This window comes from Podarcis gaigeae (genome assembly GCF_964106915.1).
Source record: "Podarcis gaigeae genome assembly, chromosome: 16".
Taxonomy (NCBI): Eukaryota; Metazoa; Chordata; class Lepidosauria; order Squamata; family Lacertidae; genus Podarcis; species Podarcis gaigeae.
The window spans coordinates 9,877,847-9,890,670 of NC_139693.1; the positions used below are offsets into that span (position 1 = coordinate 9,877,847).

The 12,824-nt window shown below is 50.9% G+C and overlaps 2 protein-coding genes across 6 annotated transcripts in view; one reads left to right on the plus strand and one right to left on the minus strand.

The window, feature by feature from the left end:
- On the minus strand, nt 1-9,400 carry KRTCAP2 (keratinocyte associated protein 2). 3 transcript variants are annotated; one of them, XM_083716178.1, is made up of 5 exons: nt 6,705-9,400; nt 5,910-6,577; nt 2,024-2,087; nt 1,751-1,817; nt 1-188 (listed from the first exon to the last, which is right to left on the minus strand). In XM_083716178.1, the coding sequence occupies exons 2-5, from the start codon at nt 6,000-6,002 to the stop codon at nt 68-70; spliced, it is 345 nt and encodes a 114-aa protein (XP_083572304.1). In that variant the 5' UTR covers nt 6,003-6,577; nt 6,705-9,400; the 3' UTR covers nt 1-67. The 3 variants fall into 3 exon arrangements, with proteins under 3 accessions (XP_083572304.1, XP_083572303.1, XP_083572302.1); XM_083716177.1 differs by having other exon boundaries at nt 5,910-6,064; nt 7,917-8,077; XM_083716176.1 differs by having other exon boundaries at nt 5,910-6,064; nt 7,818-7,915.
- Nucleotides 8,858-12,824, plus strand: part of TRIM46 (tripartite motif containing 46) — a gene marked incomplete at its 5' end in the record, with an annotated part of 24,828 nt that continues 20,861 nt past the window's right edge. Inside the window, 2 exons of one of the 3 annotated variants that reach the window (XM_083715622.1) lie at nt 8,897-8,985; nt 9,595-9,625. In XM_083715622.1, coding sequence (XP_083571748.1) covers nt 8,897-8,985; nt 9,595-9,625 — 120 coding nt within the window. Of the gene's footprint in view, nt 8,986-9,438; nt 9,626-12,824 lie in introns of those variants that run through there. The other 2 variants (XM_083715620.1, XM_083715621.1) reach the window with 2 other exon arrangements.

A 12,824-nucleotide genomic window follows, 5' to 3' on the forward strand; every position in this document is an offset into this window, starting at 1 on the left:
TTGTTTGTTTTTAAAAAGGGAAATGTTTTATTGGCTGTTCCGACTGCGCTGAGGATGGTCCTCCGCTTCAATTCCTCTTCCTGCCTTTACTGACAGTCTTGGCAACCACGGGCACCGGCGTGGTCGACTGGTACAGCGTGGAGGAGATCTTGTTGATGTAGTATAGGGCGATCATCGAGAAGATGAAACTGGGAAGAGAAGCCAGAGTGGTGAGTGGGTTGCAAGGAAGACTCGATCGCAGGGAAGGGCTCAAGGCTAGACCATCTGCTTTGCAAAGGAGGGGGCGTGGCTTGTGAGGAAGGGGCGTGGCCCGCAGAGAGCACCCCAAAGGCCCTCCTCCCTTTCCATAGCTCGGCTCCCTAGTTCCGCGGTGGGGAATCTTTCCCCCCCTCGAGGGCCACATTCTCTTCTGAGCAATTTCCCCGGGGGCCACGTGCAAGAGTGGGTGTGCCGGCAAATGCACATCTTTGCCGTTGTGCGATGGGCTAGCTTACAGACAGACCGACTTGACCCGCGCACCCAGGTTTGCATCTCTGACGATCAGCCCCGACTGCCGCCGGAGGAGAGGTGATGTTGCTAAACCAGAGCTATGGGAAACTGCAGAGCTTGTTGGACTCCAACTCCCATCAGCCCCCAAGCAGCACGGCCAGCAGCCAGGGAGGAGTCCAAGCTTTTGCGAGGGAAGAGTTGCTTGTCTGCAGATGTGTAACAATGTCTTTGAAAGGGCCATGGCTCAGTGGTAGAGCATCTGCCTTGCATGCAGAAGGTGCTGGGTTCAATCCCTGACATCTCCAGGTAATATTAATAATAATAATAAATTTTATTTATATCCTGCCCTCCCCAGCTGAAGCCGGGCTCAGGGCGGCTAAAAACAATAAAATAATACAACATTCTAAAATCATTTCATTAAAATTAATTCAACTCAAATTGATGGCAACCATTAGGCTATAGTTCTGTGAAGATTGCCAAAGGATCGGGAGTCAGGCTGTGCCCTGACCAAAGGCCTGGTGGAACAGCTCTGTCTTGCAGGCCCTGCGGAAAGATGTCAAGTCCGCAGGGCCCTAGTCTCTTGTGACAGAGCGTTCCACCAGACTGGAGCCACAGCCTAAAAAGCCCTGGTTCTAGTTGAGGCCAGCCTAACCTCTCTGTGGCCTGGGACCTCCAAGATGTTTTTGTTTGAAGACCGTAAGTTCCTCTGTGGGACATACCAGGAGGGGCGGTCCCGTAGGTACGAGGGTCCTAGGCCATATGGGGCTTTAAAGGTTAAAACCAGGTAGGGCTGGGAACGCCCCCTGCCTGAAACCCCGGAGAGCAGCTGCCAGTCAGTGAAGTCAACACTGACCTTGATGGAGAATCTGCTCACTCAAGATCAGGCAGCTCCCTATTTAAACCAGCCCTTGCTCCAGAACGTTGAGGACTAGAATCTTGCTTTATTTTTAGGGGAGAGGACGTCAACAGAGCAGAAGGACTCCCGGTTCAGTCCCTGGCAGCCCTTGCTTGAGCTGCTGCCAGTCAGTGTGGTCAATGCTGAGTTAGACCAGTGGTCTGATTCAGTATAAGGCAGCTTCTGTCATTCCTGTTTCAATTGGCCGTGTTTTGGGGGCCTTCCTGTTTGCTCTGCTCATTGTGGGGGCTTCTGTTCCTGATCTGGCCCTGACAGCAGCTTCAGATGTGATGCAAGCTGGATTTCCTTAATCCGGATCTGTTACGACCTGTGTGTGTGTGTTGGGACACAACCCCCCGTTCTTACCAGGTGGTGACGCAGACCCGATGAATCAGCCCTGAAGCAAACAGTGCCAGCAGCAGGCAGGTAATAACTGTGGGGGGGAAAGGAGGTGCGTTTTGGCAAGGGGAAAAAAGTGACGAGAAATTATCATTTTGTAAACAACCCCCGCCCCAACCCCCCCTAAAAAAACCCTCCCCATATCAGCCAACCACCAGTTGCTACATACAAGCCAGCCGATTTCTCAGCCCCCCCACCTCTCTGAAAAGAAAATGATCACCCTAAATCCATTCAGCTTACTTTCAGGGAAGATCTTAGCTTGGAATCCTTTGCCGAAAATCAAATTTTCAAGGTTGTTGAAGGCCTGGGTTTCATGTCAAGGAAAACATTTGCTGACATGTCAGGGAAGTGAGAAGCCCACCCCCCTCTTGCAGACGTACAGATCCTCTCCCTTCTATTGCTACATAAAATTGTCACTCACTGCTTGGTCATTGGAAAGAAGAGAGATTGAGGTGGAAGGTCAGAAATGAGTAAGCTTTCCTAGTTCTCCAGAAAGCATCTTCAGGCTAAACAGAGGAAAAACGTCAGAAATGTGTAAGCTTTCAAGTTCCCCAGAAAGCTTCTTCGTGCTAAATGGACAAGATCTGGGGTCTACCATCTTTACGTAGCCAAAGTAGAACCATTCACCCAGAAGTGCAGGCCAGGGGGGAAATGTTGTGAACCTCCCTGAAATCTGTGGACAAAGGGTGGTACAGTATACAAATTTATGAAATAATAAAAATTCCCAGTTTGCTTGCGAGATTGCAGGTGCCACATAATATGCGTTCCACACTTGTAAAAACCGATCTTTGCGTGTTGGAAGTCCCTGCCTTTTCGACACTAGGCAAGCCCCTTTGCTGTGCTCTTTTCAGCACCCACCAAAAAGATTTTTGCTTCAGCAAGACTATCTAGATGTGTTGAAAGTCGTCTATCTAGCGTTTTAATTTCTTTTCTGAACATTACACTTGTTTAAAAAAGGGCTATCTAAGGTATCTGTTGGCGATGCAATAGGGATAATGCTACACATGACGCGGAAAAACTGTCTGCGGACAAACGCTGGCTCCCTCGGCCTATAAAGTGAGATAAGCACCACAACCCCAGAGTCGTCTACGAATGGACTTAACTGTCAGGGGTCCTTTAAAGGTAAAGGGACCCCTGACCATTAGGTCCAGTCGCGGACGACTCTGGGGTTGTGGCGCTCATTTCGCTTTATTGGCCGAGGGAGCCGGCGTACAGCTTCTGGGTCATGTGGCCAGCATGACTAAGCCGCTTCTGGTGAACCAGAGCAGCGTACGGAAACGCCGTTTACCTTCCTGCCGGAGCGGTACCTATTTATCTACTCGCACTTTGATGTGCTTTTGAACTGCTAGGTTGGCAGGAGCAGGGACTGAGCAACGGGAGCTCACCCCATCGCAGGGATTCGAACCGCCGACCTTCTGATCGGCAAGCCTTAGGCTCAGTGGTTTAACCCATAGCGCCACCTTTACCTTTACCTTTTTAATGAGGTTAGTAAAAAACAAAGCCAACCCTCCCAACTTCTCCAGAAAGCTGAATCAGGCAAGGTTAATGATTTGGGGGGAATTGAAAACATGTGGTTACACGTTTCTGATGTCATTTCATGTGATTCCCTCTATTTCCAAAGTTCAGGTGGTTAGTGACAACCCTTTTACGTAGTCAAAGTCAAACCACCTACATGGAAGAGGAAGGGATCAGGAAGCCTGAGGGAACTCTGAGGTTTGTGTGTGCTCAGCGACCACAGATGACTGGCTTACTGTTGGGGGGGAAATGGAAAACCCGGTGGGAGGGGGAGCGCAATGGAGTATTACAGAGAAGGGCATGGCTGGCTGGCTCCCTAAACAGAAGCACCCTCTACTGCAACATTTTGTTGCGGAACTTCCTGGCCCAAATGAGGGTATTGTCCCAACATTACTTGCAATGAATTATTTCTATTTCTCCAACTGTAAAGCAATCTGTAATATATATTGCTTGTAGCTAGAGCGTTTTGATCACAGGTTATTGAAAACAATGAACGCTGTAAACGAAAAATTAGTATTATTTATTATAATAATTAGGAAGTTTTTAATGCTTGATGTTTTATTATGCTTTTGTATCTGTTGGAAGCCACTCAGAGTGGCTGGGGCATGGTACAAATAATAACATTATTATTTTTATTACAGTGGAACCTTAGTTGTTGAACGTAATCTGTTCCGGAAGATCGTTCGAATTCCAAAATGTTCAACAACTGAGGTGCAAAGGGAGAATGTCAATTTCAGTGGTGAAAATTGAAAAACATGCAGTGGAAGCTGATTGGCTTCCGAAGCGCGTTTGAAAACAGAAGCATTTACCTCCGGGTTTCTGGCATTCAGGTTCTGAAACGTTCGTCAACGGAGGCGTTTGAGAACTGAGGTTCCACTGTACAGTGGTACCTCTGGTTATGAACTTAATTTGTTCCGGAGGTCCGTTCTTAACCTGAGGTACCACTTTAGCTAATGGGGCCTCCTGCTGCTGCCGCTGCGCGATTTCTGTTCTCATCCTGAGGTAAAGTTCTTAACCTGAGGTACTATTTCCGGGTTAGCGGAGTCTGTAATCCGAAGTGTTTGTAACCCGAGGTACCACTGTATTATTATTGTTACTATTATTATCAGGGCTTTTTTCACTGAAATTAAGTTCCAGTACCTCTCAGATGGGCACCATTGCTATTCTAAGAAAACAATGGAGGTGTTCACGCTGCATTCTGGCACCTCTTTTTCTAGAAAAATAGCACTTTGAATATTATGTTTAAAAAAGATTCTCAGTGCTATTTGTAGAATATATTGCGCTTCCAAGAAATGTAACCTGAGTTTTAAAACAGCGTTCAAGCTGGGGGTGGGGTGGGTCAGTTAATTTATATTTAGTATTTAATCAATATTACTTCCGCAGCACCGTTTGAAGAAATAAAACATTTAGAAGAAAATGGCAGAAGCCTCTCTTAGCTCTACCTGAAAATGCCAGGGGACCTTCTGCACTGCAAAGCAGAGGCTGAACCACTTATAACACAGGGACGTAAGAAGCTGCAGTCCAGACCACTGGCCCCTCTTAGCTCAGGAGTGCCTACACTGACTGGCAGCAAAACGCCCAGGTTTCAGACAAGAATGTTCTCAGCCCTACCTGGAAATGACAGGCATGGAACCTGGGACCTCCCGCAAAGTAGACCCTCACGGCCTAGGACCCTCGTACCTATGGGACCGCCTCTGCCGGTGTGCCCCACGGAGAGCCTCAAGGTCCATAAATAGCAACATCCGAGGTCCCAGGCCCTAAGGAAGTCAGATTAGCCTCAACCAGAGCCAGGGCCTTTTCAACTCTGGCTCCGGCCTGGTGGAACGCTCTGCCTCATGAGACCAGGGCCCTGCAGGATCTGATTTCTTTCCGCAGGGCCTGTAGGACAGAGTTGTTCCGCCTGGCCTTTGGCTTGGAGCCAATTTGAGTCCCTCCCCCTCTTTCTTTTTCCTTTTCCTTTCTCCTGTGATGAGGCTGCATTTTAAGATTTTAATGTTTCAATATTTTAATCGTTGTATTTTAATCTTGTTTTTAAGTTGTATTCATTCAACTTGTTTTTATTATTGCTTGTTAGCTGCTCTGAGCCCGGCCTTGGCTGGGGAGGGCGGAGTATAAATAAAAATTATTATGATTATTACAGTGGTGCCCCGCAAGACGAACGCCTCGGAAGACGAAAAACTCGCTAGACAAAGGAGTTTTTCGTTTTCGAGGTGCTTCGCAAGACGCATCTCCCTATGGGCTCGCTTCGCAAAATGAAGCTTGCCCCGCAAGCTCCGGGGATAGCGGGGAAGCGCCTTCCCCTCTATCCCCGGACGGTCTCCATAGGAACGCATTGATTGATTTTCAATGCATTCCTATGGGAAACCGTGCTTCGCAAGACGAAAAACTCGCAAGAAGAAAAAACTTGCGGAACGAATTAATTTCGTCTTGCGAGGCACCACTGTATTATTATTATTATTATTATTACTACGTATAGAGCTGCAGCCCTTTATGCGTCACATTCCTGCTGGATCAGCTGATGCCGATGGGTGCCCCCTTTGACCTCATCCCATTCTGACAGCCTCAGCCCGGCTGAAAATGCCCAAGCAAAATGCTGCACATAGGAGGATACGGTAAGGGAGAAGATGAAGAGGGCAGAGCCTAGCAGGCCCCCTTGGATGGTCAGCCACTCGCTGGATGCCAGCTGGCGGCTGTACATCTGCATCCCGGTGAAGAGCAGGAGGCACAGGAGAGACGAAAGCACCAACGACGTACCCGTGCCGACAGCTGGGGAGAGAGAGAGAGAGAGAGAGAGAGAGAGAGAGAGAGAGAGAGACAAGGGTCACTCGCCTCTGCTAGCAGGAGCACTAAGGACAAGCGCCATTAATACGTGAGCACGACATTTTCAGGCTGTTTTGTGCCATGAACCCCACACTTTGTGCTGCCCCCCCAAACTGAGTAACTGACACAGCAAACTGGGGTCACAATTTAATACCCGAAACCCAACATTGTCTGATCAACTCCAAACCGGTGCCAGTTTTGTGCCGTGAACCCTGTGTTTTCTGTCACCCCCAACCCGCAAACTGAGTACAGTGGTACCTCTGGTTAGGAATTTAATTCGTTCCGGAGGTCCGTTCTTAACCTGAAACTGTTCTTAACCTGAGGCACCACTTTCCCGCTGCCGCCGCGCGATTTCTGTTCTCATCCTGAAGCAAAGTTCTTAACCTGAAGCACTATTGCTTTATTAGCGGAGTATGTAACCTGAAGGGTCTGTAACCCAAGGTACCACAGTAGTTGATGCTCAAACTGGGGGCCACAGGTATACCCCAAAACTGAACATTGCCTGACTGACTCCAAACTGGTGTCAAAAGTTTTTGTGCCACGAACCCCGCTTTTTCTGCTGCCCCTGAAACTGACCAACTGACACTCAAACTGGGTTTACAAGTTGACACCCAAAAATCACTCAAGGTAAATGTCAAGCAGGGCCTGGTGGGGGTGTATGATATGGAGGAGCGGTGTGGCACGGCCTGAGGGCATGAGATAGGGGCCTGCTGGGCCGCATTTGGCTGCCAGGTCTGAGATGCCCAGACCCTGGTCTACTCGTAACTGGACAGGTGCAGGGGACTGGAACTGGGTCCTTCTACATGCAAAGCAAATGGTCCACTGCTGAGCTCCAGCCTCTCCTCAGCTTAGGAAGCTGCCTTTCAACTCAGCCAGGCCATTCATCTGCTGAGCTCAGTATTGTCCCTGATGATTCACAGTGGCTCTCTGGGGTTTGAGGAAGGTGGGGGCCTATTTGGAGATGGCGGGGATTGAACCCAGGACCAAGTCAATGCTCTGCCACTGAGCGACAGTGCCTCCCCGATACAGGAAGGCGCCTTATACTGCGTCCATTTAGCTTAGTGTTGCCTACACAGGCTGGCATCTTAAAAAGCAGAGACATCACCTTGCCGACAAAGGTCCGTATAGTTCAAGCTATGGTTTTCCCAGTAGTGATGTATGGAAGTGAGAGCTGGACCATAAAGAAGGCTGATCGCCGAAGAATGGATGCTTTTGAATTATGGTGCTGGGGGAGACTCTTGAGAGTCCCATGGACTGCAAGAAGATCTAACCTATCCATTCTTAAGGAAATCAGCCCTGAGGGCTCACTGGAAGGACAGATCCTGAAGCTGAGACTCCAATACTTTGGCCACCTCATGAGAAGAGAAGACTCCCTGGAAAAGACCCTGATGTTGGGAAAGATGGAGGGCACAAGGAGAAGGGGAGGACAGAGGACGAGATGGTGGGACAGGGTTCTCGAAGCTACCAGCATGAGTTTGACCAAACTGGGGAGGCAGTGGAGGACAGGAGTGCCTGGCGTGCTCTGGTCCAGGGGGTCACGAAGCGTCAGACACGACTAAACAACAACACAGGCTGGCAGCATCTCCCCAGGCTTTCAGACAGGGGAGGCCTGTTCCCAGCTCTACCCAGAGATGCCACTGGGGACTGAACCTTCTGCACTCAAAGCACACCCTCTGCCACCATTGCCCATGCTCTTCACCTACAAGGCGCCCTGAGCACAGGCTGGCAGCAGTGCCCACCCCTCTCCAGGCCAGGAGCATGCATGTCGCCCACCTCCCCAACCCCCATGCCACATTACCCATAATACACCGCGCAGCGCCCTCCGATGTGTCCGCTCCCGGTTTGAACCAAAGTTCCCTGGTTCCTTTTTCCCTCGCGCATGCGCCGTCCTTGCACCTCCTTCCCTCGGCAAGAGGGAGTTCTCTCTGCCGCGCAGGCGCGGCTCTGAGCGGAGACGTGTAATTTGCGCTTCCGCGCAAGCGCACACCTCACTGCCCGCCGCCTCAGAGGGGCGGAGAAGCTTGCGTCGCGCCACGTTCCCCGCCTAGCGGCCGGCGGCGCCCATGGCAGGCTTTGCTGCATTTCATTTCCTGCGGCTGGCCGCTAGGGGGAGCGCACGCGCATTCAGCGAACAAAGGACCAGAGCTGGAGAACGCCGGCATGCCCGGGAAGTCGCAGGTTCGAGTCCCGCCTCCGCATTTGTAGGCCTGGTCACTTGAGTGGAGTTTAACGATAATAATACGACGATGGTAATAAATGCAAAGTGTACCGCTTCTTGAAACCTTACACCTTCCGATTGAGAAGCTAAGGGGATGCACTCTGCCTATGCTCAGATGCACCCTTGCCCATGCAAAGCCTGTGGAAAGCAGGACCAAAGCCTTTCAACAAATGACCACACCCTGGGATGGCATGTGGCGACTGGCAGCTCCCCATCAACCTTCTGCCCCCCCCCCCGCTCCCCTTGGCTGCTCCTCCTTCCCCCTAAAGCGCTCTGCATGTGGGATCTGCTGCACCAGCAATAAAATAATTATTATTAATAACCCAACACACTCACACGCGCCCTCCATCACTTCAAAGCGCGGGGGGGGGGACGCGAGAGGGAGGCAGGGAGCCCGGAGCCGAGCCTCTCCGGAGGAGCATGCGCGTTGCTGGCTCTCCTCCTCCCTCCCCGACGGCTCGCCCGGGCTCTCGGCCGCAATAGACCGAGGCGTTTGCAAAGCGCTGCCGGGGCGGCGCGGGGGTGCGGAGGCCGGAAGCCCCCCGTCCCCCCCGGGAGTCATGGCCGAGGGCGAGGACCTCCACTCCTTCACGTCGATCATGGATGCCCTCGTCCGGATCAGCGTGAGAACCTGGGGCGGGGGGAGAGGGTGGGCAACGCAAGGGATAGAAAAACGGGGGGGGGGGCGAGAGAAAAAGGGTGTGGGGAGAAAACACCCCAATCTAGTGCAGCCGATGTGGGGTGACTGTCTATATGCCATGAGAAGGGATGCTTTGCGGGAGGGGGGTGTGAGGAAGAGAGATCTAGTATGGGCATCCCATTGTCTCCCGAGTGCGTCGGCATGATGAGGGATCCATGTTGCTGCCGCTGGGATCAAAAGAGCCGCCCCCCCCGCAAAAAAACCTGGAAATCACCCCCCCCCCCGCAAATAAAATAGGTGCTGCCCCTCCCCTCTTGACAACTAGCCTAGACGCTCCCATTCCCTCCCCCCACCCCACAAGCTCCATCAGCTTTTCCCCGGACTCCCTTCAGGGCTAAGTGAAGGATGCTGTGAGCATCCGAGCACATCTCTCCGTCGCCATGGCAACCTCCTCCCAGGGCTGGCTGCCAGGGCCTGCCTGGTCCAGCGTCTGCCTCCGCTGTGGCTCTCTCCCTCCCTCCCTCCCCGCCCTTCTCCATCCATCCATCCATCCCCTCCCCTCTCCTCCTGCTTTGTGTGTGTGTATGTGTGTGTGTGTGTCCCTTCTCGCTTGCCAAGAGAGATGGCATCCAGGCGGGCGTTGGGCAAGGTGAGTGCCCGTCCCTTGGGGATGAATGGATGGCAGGGGAAGGGAAATGCCTTCGGGGCCCGTGGTGGCAGATCTCTAGGTGGGGAAGCCTTGGCTGGGAAACTGCAAGACAAATGGTTCTTTGGCAAAAGATCAGATGCTGGGGATTCTTTCCTGTTTTTTGGACCACCTTCTTACCCGGGTGCCTTGAATCGCTGGGCAGCCGGAGCGGAAGGCAATGCAGCTTTGGGGCAGGGGTGCCGCCAGGGCGGTAGAGCCCCCCTCCACCCCACTCCCTGGCCAAAGGACAAGAGTGCCCTTGAATGGGACGCAGCAGAGACTGGGCTGGCTGCCAAACTGCCTGTAAGAACTGGGAGGCGGGGTCTCTCTCTCCCTAACCCCCGTCCGCCTGTGTGCCCAGCGGTGGGGAAAGCGGGCCGGCCCTGCCTTTGAGCTGCACTGAGTGGGGAATCTGGGTGGGTGGGCGTGAGCGGCTGACGCTGATTTGGAGCATTACGTTCTATATTCTCTGCACTGACTGGCAGCTGCTCTCCAGGGTTTCAGACACAGCCCTGCCTGGAGATGCTGGGAATTAAAACCTGGGACTTTCAAAGCAGATGATGCTCTGCCCCCCCCCCCAGCTATGGGCCACCCCCTACAAATAAAAGACAGCCCCCACTCCTCCTGTTTGTAGAGAAAGGCCTGATTTAGATAGGAGCAGAGGAAGCTGTCTTATAATGAATGAGACCATTGGTGTATCTAGCTCAGCATTGTGGACACGGACTGGCAGCCGTGCTCCGGAGTTTCAGGCAGGGAACATTCCCAGCCCTGCCTGGAGGTGTGAGGGATTGAACCCAGGACCCTCTGCATGCAAGGTGGGCGCTATGCCCCTTGCACATATAGTTTATTGACCTTTGGGAAATCTCTTTGTCCTCAGAAATGAGTGCTGTTTCTCTCGCTAATGGTCATGTCTCTGCATATTGTAAGAACATAAATAAATTCCTGATGGATTTTTTTGGGCGGGATTATAGAAGGTCCATACCTCAGTAGCTAAGTACAATGCCCTGCATTCCGAAGATTCCAGGTTCAATCCCTAGAAACTCTAGGAATCTATTTTATGTCTGTGTGAATAGATTTTAAAAATAAATAAATCATGCTTCTATTATTGATATACCCCTACCTCACGGTATCACCACCCTTAGAAAAGACTTCACCAATGCTAGGGTTGCCATATTTCAAAAAGTAAAAGCCAGGACACCCCAAAAGTTCTTGAGCTTTCTTTTAGGAAGACCCCAAAGTTGTTGAGCTCTTTTTTTTTTTACAAAAACACCAAAAGACCACAAGTGACTTGCCTACAATCCATTGCAGTGTTGCTATTAACTACTACCCTATAACTAAGGACGCAGTCTTGCTTCCACTTACCAGTGAGTAAGCCCCCTTGAATTTAGTGGGACTTAATTCTGAGTAGACATGGGCCACATCCACAGCCTACATTTAAAGCACTATGAAGCCACTTTAAACAGTCATGGCTTCCCCCAGAGAATTCTGGGAACTGTAGTTTGTTAAGGATGCTGAGAGTGGTTAAGAGACCTCAATTCCCTTCACAGAGCTACAATTCCCAGAGTTCCTTGGGAAGAGGGATTGATTGTTAAACCGCTCTGATTTTTCAGCAATTTATTCATATTACAGTGTAAATCATTGGGTGGTGAAATAAATAGCAGGTCAGATCCTTAGCTTGACCAAGGATCTTAGCATTGCCAAGGAAGACTGGGAATCTCCCCTGTCCGAAACCCTGGAGAGCTGCTGCCAGTCAGTGCAGGGAGTGCTGAGCTCGTTGGACCAGTGGTGTGACTCTGTATAAGGCACCTTATTTTGTAACATAATCTAGAGTGGGAGTGAAGGAGCTGTACATAGTCTCAAAGCTTGGCTCATATTGTACTCATGTTTCTGCCACTTCTCCCTTTCATGACACATGCAATCTTGTTGGGTTGCCTCAAGAGTGAGACTGGCCCTCTGTACATGCTTAGGGGGTTCCACGGTCAGAGGCTGTAACGTTTTTGAATCCCATTTTCTACAAAACACAGGCAAGGAGAGTGCTTTTGGGTTCGAATCCTTCTTGAGGCATCTGGTCGGCCGTTGTGACTCAAGAAGAATTCGAACCCAAATCCTAGTACATGCTGGACTAGATGGGTCACTGGTCAGGTCTTGTTATTTTCTGAGGACAAACACTGCAGTGTAATGGTTGAAGGAAAATTGAACTGCAAAACGTTCCCAGGTCTCGCTGCTGCTCCCACAAGTTCCCTGATGCAAATTTCTGTGCCTCAACTCCTGTAGCCCCATCTGCAAAATGGGGATAGTAAACAGTGGCCTGGTTTACAAGGTGGTTGGGGGGCGGGTTAATGAGACCCTTTGAACACACGTGAAGCAGGACAGCTAAGCATTATTAGTGAGGTAGCATGGAACAGTGGTTAGAGGGGTCGGCAACCTTTTCAGGCATGTGGGCACGTTTGCACTTTTGAGTGAACATCACAGGCGTCGCCTCCCTTCCTGGTCTGTTGTCCCCCAAATCTCCTCCCTGCTGCACCCGCCAAGAGATAGAAAATGCAGCCATTTTGAAGGGATCTGGGTAAAAGTCGGAAGCGGTAAATTAAGCACATGGAAAGCACATAGAGCTGAAAGAGGAAGTGGGAAAGAGTGCCACTCTTGCAACTTCCTCCTTCATCTCTATGCTCTTTTGAAGGAGGGTGTGTTTGTGGGTGGGTGGGTGTGTACAGAGACCTCAATGGCTTCCTTGCACCCGTGGGCAGAATTTTTGAGTCGCATGCAACCCCCAAAGCTTTAATGGATGCACTTTGCTTTCTGCTTTGCCTATCCCGCAGGGTCGTTGTGAGGATGTAAATGAGACACACCCTATGCGTGACAGCAAATGCAGAATACTTACAACTACTACAAATATGATATATTAATACTTATAATATACAGATGGGATATGCCACAAAATTTGCCATTTTTGGTCAGGATCCCAGCCAGCCAGAGGCTCCATTCCATTCCCTCTCTCAGTTTTTTGTTCCCTTCCCCATTCTTCGCAACAGTTAGTTGGCGCAGTGAATATGCTCAGTCCTTGTGCGGTTGTATTCCTTGCCCCCCAGCCCCCAGCTCAGGTTCCCCCCCCCTTCTCGCTAAACTTTTTTTGGTTTGGGTACATTTACAAACCTTGTGC